This window comes from Bombus pascuorum, chromosome 7 (assembly GCF_905332965.1).
Source record: "Bombus pascuorum chromosome 7, iyBomPasc1.1, whole genome shotgun sequence".
Lineage (NCBI taxonomy): Eukaryota > Metazoa > Arthropoda > Insecta > Hymenoptera > Apidae > Bombus > Bombus pascuorum.
Genome location: NC_083494.1, coordinates 17,791,581 through 17,810,649, shown reverse-complemented (window position 1 = coordinate 17,810,649; position 19,069 = coordinate 17,791,581). Strand labels below are relative to the sequence as shown.

General features: G+C 41.2%; 1 protein-coding gene across 7 annotated transcripts in view; it reads left to right on the top strand.

Moving 5' to 3' along the window:
* LOC132908648 (cuticlin-4) overlaps positions 1-19,069 on the top strand; it is a 64,686-nt gene that overhangs the window by 16,910 nt on the left and 28,707 nt on the right. For 3 of the 7 annotated variants that reach the window (XM_060962835.1, XM_060962837.1, XM_060962836.1), the window contains exons 2-3: positions 4,501-4,634; positions 10,220-10,337. In XM_060962835.1, the coding sequence (XP_060818818.1) occupies positions 10,267-10,337 (71 nt within the window). In that variant the 5' untranslated portion in view covers positions 4,501-4,634; positions 10,220-10,266. Of the gene's footprint in view, positions 1-4,500; positions 4,635-10,219; positions 10,338-10,581; positions 10,881-16,578; positions 17,231-19,069 lie in introns of those variants that run through there. The other 4 variants (XM_060962834.1, XM_060962839.1, XM_060962841.1 and 1 more) reach the window with 4 other exon arrangements.

The window sequence follows — 19,069 nt, the reverse complement described above, 5'->3', positions numbered from 1 at the left end:
TCGAAGACGATCGAGCTACGTACTTCCGAGGTATGAAAACAGCTCGCGAAGATGAAATACTCGGCGTACTATATAAAACTGCTCTATAAAGAATTCCGAACTTTGCTATTGGATTTGATTCGGATTTACAGATAGGCGTTTGCGTCGAACTCGATCCCATCGCTATCGCTTAGTCGGCTACTAGTGAAATCGACACTGTCTTAGGATACAGGAAGCGACAAATTGCCCCGATATCAAATAGTTTAATAACCGATACTAACTCGACGATCATCGTTCGATAAAGTTGCATCGTGCGAAAGAGAACACCTACTAACGCTACTAACTATTCTATACGTAACTGTTGTTCCCCTAAAGACAGGAAATTTCGATTTTTCTTTCCATTCGATCGAAATTTTAGCTCGAAACGCAAAGTACGTTGCGATTCTGACTTTGAATTTCGAATAGTAATAAACTACTTGTCGGAATTAGATATCAAACGATGATCTTTGTAGGCTTTCGAAACGTCTTTCTTCTCCGCTACTTTCTAAAGATTATTATTTTCTTTAATCGTTTAAGAAGTAACTCTGACCTTTCGAGGATTCTCTCGGACGAAAAGTGCGGAAACCTTTTCTATTTCTGTAACCGTTAAACGTAAATGATAAAAAACCGTAAAATGATAAAATAAGGTACGGTCGTACGAATTATAGCTGGCCTTTGGGAAACATCGATAACCGTTCTCGTAACATCTGTCAATGTGCCTCTCGTTTAAAGATACGGAACGTACATCGGTTGTAAATCGTTAAAAATCGTGTTTCGTTTGTAACTTGGAATTTGAATTTACGACGAAAGATTTTCTTACTTTACGTTCTTGTATTTTTGGTAAAATTAATAGCTGCATCGATATTTAGGAGAGTCAGCCGACGAGAAAGTTATTAGGGCTTAAAATATTATAACGGAGAATAACGTTTTACGGTGAAATAGAATATCTTCGCTTAACATTCGCTCGTCGCGGTCGACACGCGTTACCGGCACGGCGTCACGGAAAAGAAGAACGAGGTTTCGCAGAAACGGAACGCACGAATCGTTTAAAACAATAGACCATCCATCGCATACCTCGAACGCGCCGATTGACCGCGTATTTTAAACATGCGTCCGACGATAGTAACGGTGGAAGAATGTTAATTACAATGATACTTGCAGTGGATGCACGTAATATCGTTTTCAAGACTAGTAATAAGCGGTAACAGATGGAAAAGAGGAAGCACGTTCGGCTCCGCTGATACCAAAGCTTGGATGGCTTGTATTTCGACTTATAACTATACCATACTACGTTATCTATCGCCTACTAATAGCTTCTGATCGTATATATGTATTAAACCAGCTCGCTAAACAATACTCTTCTCCCATAGATCGAGATTCGTTTTTAGCCAGTTCTTCGAACATTATACGAGATATTAAATCTAGACGTTTAAAGTAACGCGTAATGGAACATGTAATTGTAACTCGTATAAGAATAAACGATTTCATCAAATTCGAGCAACGAACAAACATTTGTCTCTTCGATTTTAAATCCCTTTGATCTTAATTCTCCTTTGTTTCATCAAACATTCGCTAATATTTCGCGAATAACTTTACTTTTCTCTTTGTCGCACTCTCCGATCTTGTCCGTTTCTTTACACTGGCGAAGGAAAGCGAGTCGAAAGTCGTAACTTAAAATCCACTTTTTCGGATAATTTACGATATTTAGGAAGTCGGGAAGAGATTGGCAAATTTATCGAGAAACAAACACTTTGTTATACGTTGTTCGAATATCAGAGGAACGAAACAGAGATATAACGATGATTACCATCGTCGTCAGTTTCGCTATTCTTTATATCGAATATCGTAAACGGATATTGTCGATAATGCGAAACAGAATAGCGACAAAGGGATCGAGGAAGCGTAGAAAACGCGTAAAACGGTTAAGAAAGTCTCGAGTCTTCGACCACCGGAGAAACGTTTCAAACGGGCGTGAATAATAATTAGCCAACAGTGTCCGGTCTACCTCCTTAGGAGCTTCGAGCGAATAAATAATTAAACGTTAACGTAAAAGTCGGCGACCGTGGCATTTTTATATCCGTTATTTAAAAGCGGACGTCGAGAAAGAATCCGGATAACGCGTACTCTTAATAGTCCATCTATGTGTGCGTTTCGTTCTTATTTATTAACGTATGCTTATAGGTACATGTAGTTGACAAAGTGTTTGAGTAGCCGAGTGGCTTATACAGCCAATTACAGACGTCTGGTCACTTTTATTAACGCGATAAATAATAAACGTCTACTTTCCTTGTTAATAATTTTTAACGATTTAATTGATCGCGAATCGCGAATTCCAAAGTTAATAATTAGTCTCGTTGCGAGATAAAAGTGAAAATCCATATTTTCTCACCTTCGTCCGTTTTTACCACAGCACTTCATACGCCTTCGTTGTTTACATATCGCGTGGATAGTTGTATCTTTTATATTATGATACGATAGTAGCGACTAACAGCTGCCGTTGGTAAATGCGCGGACATTTTTGCTCGATTTGTACCAGAAACGCGCGAATATTACTAAAATACATGGAATCAATGGGAAATTGACAGTGAAAAGCAATGTCTGTTGCCTTCTCGTGCATTCGGCGTATACGAAAGTCATTTACTAACTCGAAGTTGACGCTTTTAAAAGGACAAATTTTCTATACGGGACGATAAAGACGAGTAACGGTACGTGAGAAATATTTTCGAAAATTTGCTGTCAACTATGTCGTTTAGTTTGTTATGGCTACCGACCTTCGGGCAAAGTCGTACGACAAAGTTTCGAGGTCGGACAAGTTTGGTTCCTTTCGTACGTGCGTGTTTCTAAGGTGCGACATTTTTGTATTTCGTCTTTTCGCGTTTTCCAAGATGTTTGGCGGGAACGAAGCGTCGCCGGAGTTTACCGTGAAAGGCGAGGTTGGTATGAAAAGCGAGTTATCGAGCTCCGTCTCGTATCACGTCCTTATTCTATTTGCGCCGAGAATCTCGTCGATTCCGGATGCATAGGATGCAGCCGGTGAAAGTGAGTTCAGGGGCGTAGCCTTACGACGAGAGATTAAGGAACGGCGACGTTCGAGAGGACGAACAAGTCGAGGGACACGAAAGGAAAAGGCGCGACAAAGTATCCGCTGGTATATTCATATATACTTTTATTTGAACGCATTTCTAGATACCTACAGGTTTATTTAGCGACTTGAACAGCTTTTCCAAAGGTAAATAATTTTTCTTTCGCGTGTAACGCGTATTATTAATAAATTATTTATATATTACGCGTGGACGGGGTACGATAAAAGATGGATTCTTTACTCGCGTGCATCTAATAATTATAATTTGGCATTTTATGTTCGAACAAAACCGTACGTACGTTCTTTCAAAAATGAAAAATGAAAATTACATTTTTCGTTGAAAGTGTAGAAAGTGAAATACAAGGTTGTATAAATACGTTAAATATTTCGGTTTCTGCTTAAGATTTCGTAAGAACAAAGTATTCTCGCACAAACGCGAGTATCGTGGCGGGCCGATAGAGATAAAGAGAGATTTTAATCGGAACGAATTGCTGAAAGAATATTTATCGTCGCGTGACAACAATATCGGTTTTCGATAAAAGTTACACGTTGGTCTGTGCCGACGTTCCACGGATATCGTAGTTACAGTATGCAAATACTTTAATGGAATACGTCATCTGCAGCTAATTTATATACAAACATATATTAAAAGTTATTATACGTGTATACGAAATACGAAACATCGATACCCCTGAAGATTCATTTTCATTCGTGCATTTCTATTTCTTCCATTTTAGTTAAATTCTGAATTACGTCATCGTAGTAACAAATTTCTATCTGCCTGCATACGAGACAGTCTCGAACACGTTTTATTTGTAATGCAATAAAAAGAATTGCAGCTTGAAACAACGAATTATCTCATCGGATTTATTATTTTCACTTTGCAAATACCACGGAGAAAGTAACTTTATTCTGCCTGAGATACAAGTAAATCATTATCGGATACTCTTTTCTTTGAGTCGATTAAATCGCTCGAATAAACGAATAATTCGACGTAAGGGACAACCCGTTATCTTATCGAAGCCAAACGGCTTCGTTTCGATCGTGACGATGAATGTTTACAACGGTAGCACGCTTGCGCTCAAAGTTGTTCTTGCTTCGAACATTTTGTCAGAAAGACGTCTATATCGTGGCAAAATCGTAGGAGCGGACGGTCGCGATAGCGCGTTACACTCGATAAAATACTTTGTTGGTATTTGGATGGTTAGAAACGTTTACTTGGAATTATCTCGAGAAAATTCGTTTCACCAACGAACAAGATAATACGTTATTCGAACGATCGTTTTTCAAATATATTATTCGAATAACGTCGACGTAAGATAAACATCGCTTGTTGCTCGATGGATTAATCGTATAGGTAGTTGGCTGTTGTACGTAAACGGGTAAGCGTATCGATATAGTCGGAGGAATATCAGCGAGATTGAAAACAGGCTGGAACGTTCAGGTTCGAAGAAGGAAGAGGCGCGAAAGAAGGACGAGAAGAGCGAAATAGACGACGGTGATGCAAAGGAGAAATGGCATAGGGAGAGTGAGAGTAAGTTGTCCCATTGAATCGATATTAATCTCCCTCCGTATTAGGTAGCGGAACTAACGGCATCGGTATGCAAGACAGTGTGGCCAACAAAAGTGAAAAACGAGAGTAAGCGAATCCCGGTTGCCGCTGTCGTCGTCGAGAACAATTTCAAAATTGCACCGGCGCGAGAAAGCGAGTAGCCGGAGGTCCGCCAGTGACTCATTGTCACGGGATTCGTTAACTCGCCAGGTGGGAGGCTGGTTGGAACAGAAAATTCACGCGTAGGTGGTGAAAGTGAGTGGTTCGGTGACTTAACGAGACCGTTTTCGCCCGATGCCCGATGACCGATGCGTCGGTCGCTAGAACGTGGAGAATACGAGCGATTTTTGAAACGACGGTTGACCAGTTATGTATATGCGTAAGAACGTCTGCCATCTTTTACCATGAATATTTATTAGATTCGGACGCGTTATCTTTTGATTAATTTTATTAGCCACGGACGCGTTAGGGAACGAATAATCGCGCGAGTTAAAAGTTTTGCAAGTTACGAGTCGTATTTTCGTGGAATCGAGTACGAGCTCTATATCCGCGTATATAATCGAACAATACGATTTTTACATCTCCGCTTAGTTCATTTCGCGTTCGAACTTTAACTTTTCGATCGAAATTCATAAATATCTGCATTTTGAAACTTGATACTCCGTGTATCGTGTAACTGGTGACTTGTTCGATAAATTTATGTTACGATAATCGAGTTACAAGTACGCGCTGTACCATCTATTTCGCCAGCTGCGTGGCAATTTTATCGAGCAAACTTGAGCGCGTTCGACGCAATTGCGAAAGAAAGCATTCTTATTCCCGTAGAAAGTGCATTCTTCTTCTTCTTCTTCTTCCTCTTCTTCTTCTTCTTCGACAGACCGGTGATCAACTAAACGGCGGAGCTATTTTTTTTCTTCGTCGCGCAATGACGGTGATAAACGATCCTGCTCTCGCCCGGAGAAATCTTCGATCTATCATTCGCCTCCTTTTCTTTGATTTCCTATTCTTCGATGTTCGCGACGCTCGTATTGGGAAAGGTCGATTCTTGGTGCTTTTACGAGTTACAGTCATAACGTATAGCGTTATGATGAGACGTAAAGTGAAACGCTTCGATCCTTATCTTCCTTCCGATGATACACGCTGTTACTACAACGGCGATGGAGAATATAGTTTCATGGTCGAAAGTGTAACGACTTTCAATTTTACGTGGTAATTGGCGAGCAAGTTACAATAGGCGAGAATTTATGAAATATCATACTAATAAGTAGCGATGGGCTTAAAGTATCGTACGTCGCGAGTATTCGCGCGTCATTTCCAGCTGGGTTCGGCGATAAGTTTCATTACTTTTAGCTAGTACGTAATACGCTTGTATTTCGAAGAATGTTACAATTTACGCGAAGTAAAATTAAGGAAGACGGATGTGTGTATATGCATATAGATAGATAGATAGATAGATAGATAATAGATTAATTCTTTTATTCGTAATTTACTTTTTTAGAAGAAAAAACGGTACTTTAACAGTAGAAATAATGGAAATTTAATCTTACCAAAGGATTAATCGAAAATCGCCGCTTCTCTTAGGTATCGTTCATAGATAGTTGGAAGAGAAAACAGGTTAAAATAAATGTAGGAATTCCAGCTATCGTGTATAATTCTGTATAATTTTCCTGCGATAAACGTTTAACGAAACACTCGCAAGAAGTTTGATTCGTTCGAACGTCTAAGTAGCTGGAAATCGCAGGATGATGTACGATGAATTTTAATACAACACGGTTGGAGAGAGCGGAACTTGTTAAATCGAAAGATGCGAATCTTTTAAGAATATATAACCGATAAATGTAAGAAGTTTCGCGACAAACTAACAGCATGACGTTACGACGATCGATACGTTTGAAACTTTGCAGAAAGTTTCAAAGATGCGGTACGTGTAAAATTACGTAAAAAGGAAATTGGTATTTTTTACATAAAGGTATTGATTACCTATATTTTCTGTATTTCTGTTTCTTTGATCGCGTCCATAAAGATATAAATTTGCGTAAAACCGGCAATTTCCCTCAAAGTATTGGAAGAACTCTACGAAGCGAAGCTCGAACGTTGAATTTGATTCGAACTTGCAATTCCCTGTCGAAGTTGGTCCCATCGCTACTAATTAGCAGTATAAGTTGTTGTATATCGAGACTGAAAACAATCGAAATACCAGACAATGGAAGAAAGCGTTTCAGCAAGCGTGGTACTAAATTTATTAGCTATCGAGGCATTTGTGATGACGCGTGTGATTTGTTTGGCAATCGGCTAATTGTTCCAGCTTCTTTCTTCTCTGTTTCCTATACGACGACGCACGTTTGTGTGCGTTACGCGTGAATTACGAATATCGTTACACAAAGGTAGCAGATTTCGTGGCCTCTCGTTCGTAGAACAAACGAAACGGGTTCTCCGATCCATCGCGTGCGATACTTTAGCTAGATTTCCACGTCGCTTTATCGGCCCGCGATTCACGCACGACGAACTGTTAAACATCGCGTTCAACGCTTTATTTTATATCTTTCCATGGTACGTTTGAAATCCGTTTCGGTTGAAACGACTACTCGATCCTTTGTGACAAGTACGAAGAGTAGAGATAATGGTCAATTTGTATTCTTTAAATACACTTTCGTGACTCTACGATAACGTCGACCGTGTTTTTTTTTCCATATCGCTTAATGCGAATGCGAAATACGTTGTTTCAAATATTTTCTATAAATCTACGATCTTTGGTAGTTTTAACGTGATCAGGAATGTTAAATACGAGATTGGTAGCTTCGACGTAAAACTCGCGATGTTTGGCATGTCGGAATTTGTTCTGTTGTTACTTTCTCGATCGTTCTCAAATTGCACGATGTCGTGCGTGTGTGCGTGTGTAGAAGATGATCGCGAACACAGAAAACGTCAAACTACTTTCTACCGTTCGCGATGCCCGGATACCGTTAAACGCCAATACCAATATAACGAAAATCGGGGGGCCCCTTTCGAAAGTTCTTTCGGTCGAAAATGAATATCGGTAAACACGCCATTCGAAATATATTTGTTTACTTTGCCAACTTGTTACATCGTTTGTCACAAGCGCGCAGATCGCGAAAGTTTCGTTTCGATAAAGAGATATTAACAAATGGAATAGGTAAGACGAGAAATAAATATTTTTACATAATTAAGTTTAACGTTCAGCATTCTTGTCACGTAATTGGAAATTGTCTCGCTTTGGAACGTTCCTACAATTTTTAACGAATTATACTTTCCAAGTGATATCATAATTGTCATAAAATGTAACGCAAAGTGAAAATATATTATTAAATGGCGATCGCGGTTAATTAATAGCGTGAACATGGCGCTTCTTCGTAGTTGACGAGTACATATTTTACAACTGCGAACTAATCGATCTTTCATTTGCTTTTATTTCGCATAACGATTTAGTAAGTATATGACTAACGAATAAACAGATATAAAACTTTGGAAAGAAATAAAATTTCTGACGAAATATTTGTTTATTCGAATTAATTGTTGATACCACTGATTCGTTTAACGCGTATTTATCTTTCTCGTGCGATAAATAACCGAGTAAGAGCCTCTCGTAACGCACAATGGGATTTAAACGCGTTCGACGATCTGTGCCGATACCGTCGTCGGCTCGTGCTAATTGCAAATTTATTTCCAAATGCGCGAATCCTTTCTTCGTTCGGAGTAAGAAACTTTAATTTTTGTTGTCGTCGTACGTTTAATCAGGAACGACGTATCTTCGTCACGACGACAAAATTGAAACCAGTCGAAGCGATAAAGACGAACAAAGGTGTTGACAGCATACTTGTTAGTCCAATTCCGACAAGAAATTAGTTTGTCAGTCATCGAACGAATCTTTCACGCTCCTAGCCGTCACCGTTAATTCCCACAGCAGAACTTTATCGTGACAATTTTACCATTTACGATCGGTCGCAATTTGATTTCCCTATCTTGATGGACGTACCGTTCGTATCAGGATGCTTCGACTAATTTATAACAACGGTGTATGAATAGTGGTGAAATTAGAGGCCGAAGGCGATACTTATCGTTTTCCTATAAAATCAATAAATAATAAAAAATTCACATTGACAGAATATTAAAATTTGAAACGCAGTTCATCGATGTGTCCACCGGATTCAAATATTATTGCTCGAATTAATCACGATATAAATTCTGTTCTGCATTTTAGAGACTATGTAAATAATCTGGAGACGGAGAAGGAACCTTTTTAGAATGTTCCGTTCGTCACCTTTAATTTCGACACGGCTTATTTAAAGTCAATTTTGTTACATCGAAGTAATAAAATGATAATCACAATTTTTATTTACGATCCTGTAAATTAATTGGATTGGCAAAAGTAAGCAAGTGGCTGAGTATTTTTAAGCCGCGACGTATAAATTTTTCGAGGACGCGTACGAAGATTCTTCCTCCCTTAAAATAGTCACAATTCGAGTTCACTAACCGTACATCAAAGCTCTGTGTTTCGATAATTTATGCGTACATTTGCAACATTTCCTCGTAATTTGTACGTCAGTTTGCGGACCAATCGTCCATTTATTGGCACGCTAAACGCGTTAAAAGCGCAGCTTCTTCAGGCATTCTTCGAGGAATACGGCGCCGCTGGCGCTGATACGTCCAGGTTAAAACCGTTCTTTCAACGATTAGCATATAGGCACACTGACACACTAAGGTCGTGTATCTACGTGCTTTCCTTTTTTCTTTTTCCTTTTTCTTTTTTCTTTTTTTTTTTTTCTTACGATACTTTTGGTACCAGACAAAGTCCGAAGTAAAGAATTTTGGAGCACGCAGCGCGAGCAGTTTGGCAGAGTGGAATGACAAACAGGTAACCGATCGTGAGCGAGCGGTTGGATTTGCCATAAAACTACACTGGCTCGTGAAAATATTCGAACGTTTAGCGTAGGAAACCTCTTAAGAAGTATCGTTATTATCCTTTTAATACGCTAGATGACGCTGAAAATAGATCGTTACGTGGTTATGCGCCACGCGGATCGTTAATTTTCTCCGTTTTTCCGCGATCGACGATATCGTCGTCTTAAAATTCTGTCGCGCTTTAAATTGAACGTATCCACGTTGTTTATCATCTACCTCGAATATATCTGTTTGCTTGTATCGAGACGCTGTTTCCTATTTTCGAAAAAGTACATCGCGGCCTATGCGATTATTATCAGCGTGAACGTTTTCCGCGAACGAGTTTTGCATTATTACGCTACAGTTGGGCATAGCCTCTCGTGTTTGCGTTTCTATCCGCTAATCGGCTGTTTTACGAGCAATTTGTTATAATCGTTATAATTTGTAACAAACGATATTTACGATACAGTTATATTTTTTTTCCTTTACTTTCGAATTTACGTAGCTGACCAGCATGGGTGCTGAGCAATTTACGCGCTACTCTATAGTTTATATATATATACTAAAGAATATGTACACATATGTATATCCGTTAACAGGTAATAATAATAACCTTAACGCTCATAGTCGGTATTTCTGAATAATATAAATTTCTATTGTAATTACAGGGACATTTTGGTAGAATTCGGTCACCGAAGGTGCTTAAGTTTGAAGTATGCTCTTAAGAACGTACGCCGGAGAAATATCTACAGTGGTAATGGAATATTATGGAGATGATTTAAACGGGTAAGAGAGCAAGTTCGAGAAAGGTTCGTCAATTGCGACGAACGGGTACGACTTTCACTCCGTTTGAACGAGCACTGCGCGCCATGCTGTATTATTTATTAAGGCAAAAAGTTTTGCGCTTAATGATATTTTTCGCAGATGTAAATGAATTTGTAACGTACTCGATGTTTAACGGGACGAAGAGTTTGCTTGCGTTATTAATCCGTAATCGAGAATGCAAATTAATTTCCCACTTTGATCACAGGTGAGAACACGTTATATACGTGAAATGGGTATTCGAAGAACGAGGATAATAGAAAACTCGCATCGAACTAACTAATATATAAATGCAGCGATAAACGTAGCGATGTACGGAAAGTATTGCGTGGCCTCGCCTCGTCGCTTTCATCCATCGAACGGTGCATTACTTGCGATATACGTTACAAAGAGACTAAAAATTCCGCAACGGATAACGAAATTCAGACGGCGAAAGACAAAAGGGACGTGTTCGCCACCTCGATAAATCTACCCTACGTCTGGTATAGCGGTCCCGTCGGTGCAACGGTAAGTCTTAAAAGGATTCGATCGTCGTTGTCCAATAAAGATTTATCAGCGAATTATGAATTTATTCTCTCTCTTTCTCTCTTTTCCCCAACGCTTTTATATCGCTCTTTCGACAATTTTTTATCCTTTCTTCTTATCGGTTTTTTCCACCGGACACGTACTTTAGTTATCGTCGCGTGCGCTTCGAGTATCAAGAATGAAGAATGAAGAATCGATGGAACAAACGAGTGTTTCTTTTTCGTACGCGACGAGGTCGTCAGGATGAACGAGAAGAAGGAAAAGAGATTCGGTGACCCAAAATTGACAAAGATATCGACACGGTGCGGTAGTTTGGTCGAGGCGCACGCCCACGAACCATTGTCTTCGTAATGGCGCTACGCGACGTTCGATCGTGCACGATCGAACCAGCGATCGAGCAATCGAGCACATCCAGGTGTGCCCCCGTTGCGCGTCGTCTTACATCGCGACCAACTCTGTCCCCTACGTGAGCGTCCCGAGGATCGTGGATTCCCAGTCAAGATCACGAGGACGCGCAATTAACTGGTTGATAAACCACGCGCGCATTTTTTCCTTTGCGAGCGTGCATCGTAATTAGCGGACGGTCGGTCAGCCTCGGTCACTATGCGCCGGGAGAAAGTTGGCTCAAGGTGAACCGTGAGAATGAAATAACGTGGCGCTCGTGGCGTTTCTGATACCGCTCTATTCTTTCTTCTCTTTTTATCGTTTTCCCAGACCGGGCGAATCCTCCACGGGAACAGGGTGACCGACGTTTAATTAGATAAAAATCGCGAAAGGTGTTGCGGCTGAGTCGCCACCGATCGGGTCGTTACAATTGGCTAAATTACGATTCGAACGTAACCGAGTTTACGATACGCTCGACTATCGAGAACGCTTTACGCCAACGTGCCGAGTCTAAAATAGTAACTTGACCGTGAAAGTGAGCGTGGCAAGCTATCCTTGTTCAAAAACTGTTTGACCGGTTGTGACCCAAAGTACTATCGATGGTAGCAGATTCTATATTAGAAGAAAGATACGGCGTATCGATGGTATAAGATAGTGGCTGATCTAAAAGATGTCTGTTCGTCCGTACGTTAATTGGTTGCAGTAACTGATTACGTACAGCGCTATCTTGAAATTATTTCGAACGAACGCCTTACGTAATTAAACATCGGTAACAGTTCTACCGGATAATTGCGTCTTATATTTGATAAAATTGTCGTTTTCTAAGTCTATGACCGTTTTTCAACACGATTTTCTTGACGTCCGTGTTATTGATTACAACGTTGGCGTACTACTTTTCACGACGTTTCCTTAAAGCGATACACGACTCCCTATGTAGGTTAATCCGTTTTTGCATAACATTATCGTTAACTTTTTAAATTCTCGTTAGATCGTCATTGATTTTTAACTATTAGCGATTACTCGCGATAGCCTGCGCATAATTTACGTAAAAGGATCCGCGAATTCGTGGCTGCGACGAATAGCACAGCGCGATGAAATTATTATAAAGGCTGATTAAATTGTCGTAGAGTATAATGTTTGTTTAATTCGTAATTAAAAATTAAAAAAAATTATCAAACATATTAAAATAATGATTTTTAAAAAAATGGAACGACAGTTGGAGCTTACCCGCGAGTTTGAATTTGGCCGCAGCAACTTACAAACGCGAATCAAGCTACGGATCGGAAATGATTTGGGCGATAGGTACCCTGAGATTTTTAGGGTGAGGTGAGGACAAGCTCCTCCTCTCTCGATGTGGTTTCGGCAGTGGAAAGTATGCCAGAATTAAATCTTGCGTTCGACTTAATACGAAATGAACGATCGACGGTGCCGTTTGGAAATCGACTGCGAATCGACGCTCGAAACGCTGCTCGAATTCCTACAATTCGGTGGTTCGAAGTGAGAAATCGGTCAAACGCACGGTTGGATTCGATCGGATTCGATCGGATTCGATCGGATTGTTTCACGTACGAGGCACGCGGCGTCTTGGAATTTTCAACTTCTCCCTCGAAATACCCGGTATACCGAATCGTTTCTAAACGCTCTGTTCATCAGGATATACGCTATTAACCGAACGAATCGGATATCGAAGGCGAATTTCTCTTCTTCAATATGGATGGCCTTTATTCTCGCCCGTGACCGCTCGTTGTTCGAGAGAAATTTTCTGCCCACAAACTTTGCGAGGAAAGTAAAAGAAAATCCGAAACCGGTGCTTTCTAAGAAAGTAGATGTACGTACGTTTGTCGCAACAGCTCAAATTCGAGTTTTGTCTCCTCGTCTTTCGGCGATCTGGCGCGATTACAGCCAACGCGGCGTTACTTAGACGCGTCGAGTTTCGTGTCGCGGAAACACACGGTTTACCATAAAAACGTTTCAAGGATATATCTCGTTGCAGAAAATATTTTAAACTGTTACGATTACGCGATATAAGCGAAATAAACGAAATAAACGAAATAAAGGAATTACGGATCGTCTGTTGACAGTTGTCGAAACTCGTTTCGCACGAAGCGCGAACCATCGAGACCGTGTTTTAAACGCGGCAAGAATTTCGACTTTTTCCTTTTCCTCGACAGGTTGAATGCGTCAAAAAATCGACCTGTCGCTTCCGCGCGCCGCTATATCCCTCGTACAATGTCGTAGCTTGCCGTTGAGCCATCGTCGAAGAAGTACGAGAAAAGGCGATCGTTTGAAACAATCGTCAAGTCATTGCCTTCTCTCTGCACCGCGTCGGTATCTTTTCCGTCGAGGTTGCGTACGCGTACAGTGGCTGGCGAAACGACGACTTTCAGAAACTTTTCAAGATCCTTAGCGACCGTAGTATAACGAATAGTTGACTGTTTAAATATTTGAACGATCCTTTCAAAGTATACGTACCTTGTACATGCTTCCGTATACATTTGCAAATTTGTCTCAAACTTTAGCGATACAACGAAGCTTTAAAAGTTCGAACCAAAGAACTTTATTCTACGTTTTTCACTTATTTTTTTCATACAGAACCGTGCTGCTGCAAGCTGTACCACGATAGCTGGGTTGCTCTCGTATTCGTTAGCGCCGTAACGAAACTCGTCTATCGCGATTACATCGGCAAAGTCTGAATCGACGTGTGTTGGCGGCAACGCACCTTCGCACCGATATAACGACAGACGATAGCTGTTTAGCCTTGCGAAAACAAAATAATTTAACAATTAAATTTAATAATTAAACGATTTATTTAACAGGTTTCCGACGGCAAGTCAAAGACCGCGTTGCCAAAGAATAGAGACTTTGAGTCTGAAGGATTCGGCGATGGAATGGGGGGACGGTAAACGGAATCGACGGATAAAGTTTTCGCGTAGCCAGTTACGGTTATAAATAATTAGAGAAAAATATCGATTAACTTCTTTTTGGAAAATCGTAAAAACTGTTCTACGTCTTGCGAGTTCGTTCGTGTTACGCTGCTCGACAACTCGTTCTGTCCCGATCTCAATTTTTTGTATCACGCGTTAACTTTTCAAATTCTATTTGATCGCGTCATGATGGTATTCGTTCTAATCGAATTACGTTCCGTCGAAAATGGGCAAATATCCGCGCGTACTTTCGAGCGGTATCGTGGATGCACGGACGACGAGGCAAGATCCGCGTGAAAGCCGAATGCGAGACTCTCGTGAATGGCTGCTGACGTCAACGCTCGTGGAAAAATTGCGCAATTTCACCGTTCCAGCCGGCGCGAAATTCGTTCGCTCGGCTTTCTTGCGGAATCGGAACCGCGACGGAGGCGGGACCCGGAGGAAGAAAAAACGCCGCGCCGGAGAGTCCGGGGAAATTAACGGGGTCGGTGTTCGGAATGCGCGTTAATTAGGATCTAATTTGCGCTCGCGATCCACAAATCGTTGTAATTTCCCCGGAGAAGACGCGCCTACTTACGCGGGAATAATATCTCGAAATTTATCGTTTGCTTTCCGATACGCTTCCGCTATTGTTGCCGTCGTAACTTTCAGCGTTGTTTGCCGGTTAAACGTTTTTTTAAATACTTTTTGAATACGCGCACGGTAAACGCGCTGCGTTATCGCGCAAAAGTATCTCGGACGTTTGCTCGTTCATCGCAGAATCTCGCTTATCTCGATTACGAAATTACGGATCAAAGTATCTGCGTCGAGTTTGTTCTTTACGACGGATATACGCGCGTACGTTCGACCCGTAAGATAATATATCCGCTGACGCTATTAACGGATCGCAACGATCGTCGTTAATAATATCGATATCCTCGCTACGAAACACTCGGCAGGCTCGTCTCTTACGGAAGCGATCTTGGAAGTACCGTATCTAGGTCGATCGTAATCCGGATTTCGATTTGGAGTAGGTCTGTACGCATGAAACGCGTTAGAATATTAAATGTCGATTTAGGAACGACGCGCACGATGATGTCTCTTACGTAAATGGGTTATACGAATGTTTCCGCGTACCTCCGCGTCTATTATAAACGTGTGTTAGCACTTTCCCCTCTAACGACGTCTGCTTATATCCTTTGACGCACGGCGTGATTCTCCGATACGCGTTACGTTTATTCGTTTTATCAGGTTTAAACAAAATTTACAATTTACAATTTGTAACTCGTTCTCTGTTAGGTTGTAATATCTGTGTTTTTCCAAAGAGGATGCAGCTTTCTTTCGCCAAAAAGAAATCAAAGGTTTACTTTCTCACGTTATTTTACTAAACCAAGGTTTACTTTGCTAGAAAGTAGTAAGCTCTGGAAGATAAATTTTACGGTACGAGCGATATTATATAGCCGAACGAAAGTGCAAAATATCTACGGTGCACGATACGATAACGGTTACCTTGTAAGTGGAAAGAACGCGTTGCTTATTAGAAATTAATATGAACGATTTGTTTGCTACGTAGATAGCTTTCCTGTAATATCAACGTCCGATCTCTCGCGATCGTTTACGCGTTTTCGTTATCGTCGAAACTCGAATTAGCGAGCGAAAGTCGATACGCATCTTTGGATTTCTTGCACGATCTTGAATGATCCGCGAGAGTATGCAAAACTACGTGTACGTCTATAGGTTTGTATAGTATCTTGTCTAAAATCAGACAGCGACCGTGAATGTTGTTGGTTGGGAACTTTCGCTGCTATCTTGACCGTGCTCCACTTCCGGTATTCGAGCGGAGAAGGGAAGAGAGACGGAGAACGGCCTCCTATCGTTTAAGACAGATACGTATCATGGAAAACTACTTTCTACGATTGGCGATAAAAATATGTAAAAACGCTCTTGACGATATTTCATTGACGTTCGTCTATCGTAATAACGCAGTTTGTTCCGATTTTGTATTCGTCGCGTACGATCGTATATACGACACGATACGATAATTCGATAATTCGATAATTCGATAATTCGATCGTATGCGACGAAGATAGATTAAAAAGGAGTAAAAATTGTTATATATCTCAAGATGCTGTCGCGAGGAATAAAACGTAACGAGGAATACGTGTAAATTCCGTGTATAATAAAAAGTAGGTCGAACCGCGTGAAACTTAGATAACCAATTTCATAGGTACGAAGAAAGAGAAGGGTGAAACGTAGGAAAACGATTTCTTCTAATTTTCTTCTAAATTTCATCCAAGGGAAAAAACTATATTTGAGAATTCGTGGAAAACTTTCGCTGATATCCGGTAGAGCTGGTGTGGACTTCCGGTATTCGCGGTAGGCAGAGCGAGACCGCGCGTCATTCTCCGTCGAATGTCGTGTGATTCAACCTCGCTCCGTTTACGTCTCATTGTAGCTCTCTCGGCCGATGATTAAGAAAAAAGAAAGTCGAGCCTACATTCTATAGACGGCGGACAAAGTATTGTCCACGAGGTTGAAAGCATAAAAAACTATCGCTGGACTATCGCTGCGAAGAATGGTTTGTTTCGCGTGGCCCGTAGGCAAACGAAATTTTCCAACTATCCACCCTTGCCACTTTTTCCAAGCTTTCTTCCCCAAGAATATAGATAAGAGTATAGAGGAAGGAATTGAAATTTTTGCCGCAGGTGACGGTCCCAGCAGAGCTGGCGAGGGTTTTTGGTGAAAGCCGACGACCCCGAGAGGGGAGAGTATATAGACTGCGTTTCGTTTCTGGTGAGCTCACAACCAACTTACTCGGCAAACCCGTCGGTGTGTTTTGCCCGTCACGTTTATTAATCGACCTCTCTCCGCTGCTTTTCGTTCATTCGCCCTTCCATTTCGCGAGGATCTCGCGGTCGGGTGTCGTCGCTACCGAACGAGACGAAATCAACGAGAAAATCGACGAGCTGCGACGAGAGAAACGCTCGAGTGCCAAGTGTGTGTGCCAATAGGATTATAATCAGCTGAAACTGCAGCAGGAAAAAGGTTTGTGACAACGTTGTGATCAGTGTTACCCGATGGACCGATTGATACACTCGTATGTATACACGGTGGTGCGTAATCCGCGATCGTTTAGTTTCCGTTTAGTTTCCGTTTAGTTTCCGTTTAGTTTTCGACCATCTTCGAAGGTGACATCTCGAAAGTCCTTTTTTCGCACTACACGCGTCAACGATCACCGTTGGAAATCGTTCGTGTTTTTCTGTTTTCTATCATTTGGTGACTCGCGCTTTCGCGTTTCATTCGTTTCCACGCCGGAGAAAAAGACGATCCTCTTCGATAGTTTTCGATTCTGCTCCGTCATTTCGTTAGACAAACGCTCTTCGTTTTCCGAATAATTACGTTGATTACCTCTCTTTTTTAATCCTTAATTGATGTTTAATTTTTATCCATTACGATAAAACAGTTCCATTCGCGCGAGCAATCGCGCAGTAATAGCTTCTCTCGTATCGTTCAATCGTTTTCTATGAAAATAGCAGGCTCTTTTTTTTTGCCAACATTCATCGAACAAAGCTGATCCCTTCTCCTCGTTTCTTGCTTCTTGTCCCCACTCTGTTGGTCTTGCGAACACACGTTGAAAAGGCAAAAGGGTATGTGGGGTAGCGAGTCAGTGTGTCAGCGTTCTCACGTCTCTCTTCGAGGCGTCCTTCCTTCTCCGGGTCTATGTGGAGAATAAGGCCGCGTGTAGGCAGAGAAAGATCTTCGTGCTGGATAACGAAGAGAGAAACGAAGCTGACGCTGGACGATCGCTGGAAAAGGATGGATTCTTCATTCTGAATCTCAGCAGCGCCGTTCAACGTTCGTACTCGATCTAACTGCATAGGAGACGAGATTCGCGATAAATGCCAATGATTTAGAGACGTAATTGAGTCCAGTGGTCGACTTTTCAGCGAAGATGAAAACGTTGCTACGCGGCTAAACATTCGCTTCTATTCGAATCAATTGCGCGGAAAACATTGGCCGACAAATTTAATATCACGACAAATAAATTCTAATTACTTTTTAGTAAAATCAGATTTCCTGAATCGCGGTATTCGCGTACGTACGATTTATAGTCGCGAAACAGAGTTAAAACGTATTAAACGGTTTTAAGCAACGTACAGATCCTTTTACTTGGTTCTCCGATGTTCTTTGTTTCATCGATGTCTCTACGGAAATTATCGAGTCTTTCGTCGTTTCGTCCAAATAATTTCCAATTGTCGGTTTCATCGTTTTCGTTACAATTTCTTGCAAGGCCACGTGTAAAGCCTCGTAAAGCGAAAGGTTGCAAAGCCTGTGTAAACTTTTACGTTATATTCCTTAATTTCATTTGTAGATTTTTCCGTGAAAATCAGTCGGAAGGTAGTTGCCGCGAACCAAGGGAATGCCCGCCACCCGTCATTCAAGTTCGATGCTGTGTAGTCATTTCGCGGCAGTTGGAACGTCGCCGGATAATTTCGTGGGATCAGCAGAAATACCATCGAAAGCCTTTTGTTTCGTCCCTTTAACAAGCGAGACGAATATTCGTGAAAGTTCCCGGGCAACCGGCCGTGTTCACGCGAGATCAATTTTCCGCGGCGCGATGTTGCCTTAATTTCCCGCTTTCTGCCTCGCCCTAGCAGCAAACTACTCCTCGGAGAAAGAAACATCGGAAAACGAGAAAAAAAGCACATACGCGTTTAAAATGTATCTCTTTGGAATCTTTCTCCAGTGTTTCTCCGTTTCAACCTGTTAATCAGATCGTACGATACGTTTATCTCATCCTTCTCTTTTCCCTACCGAAACGACTATCTATCTTTTACCCTTACTTTCATAAATTACGAAAACTAAGAATTTTGTCGACGATAA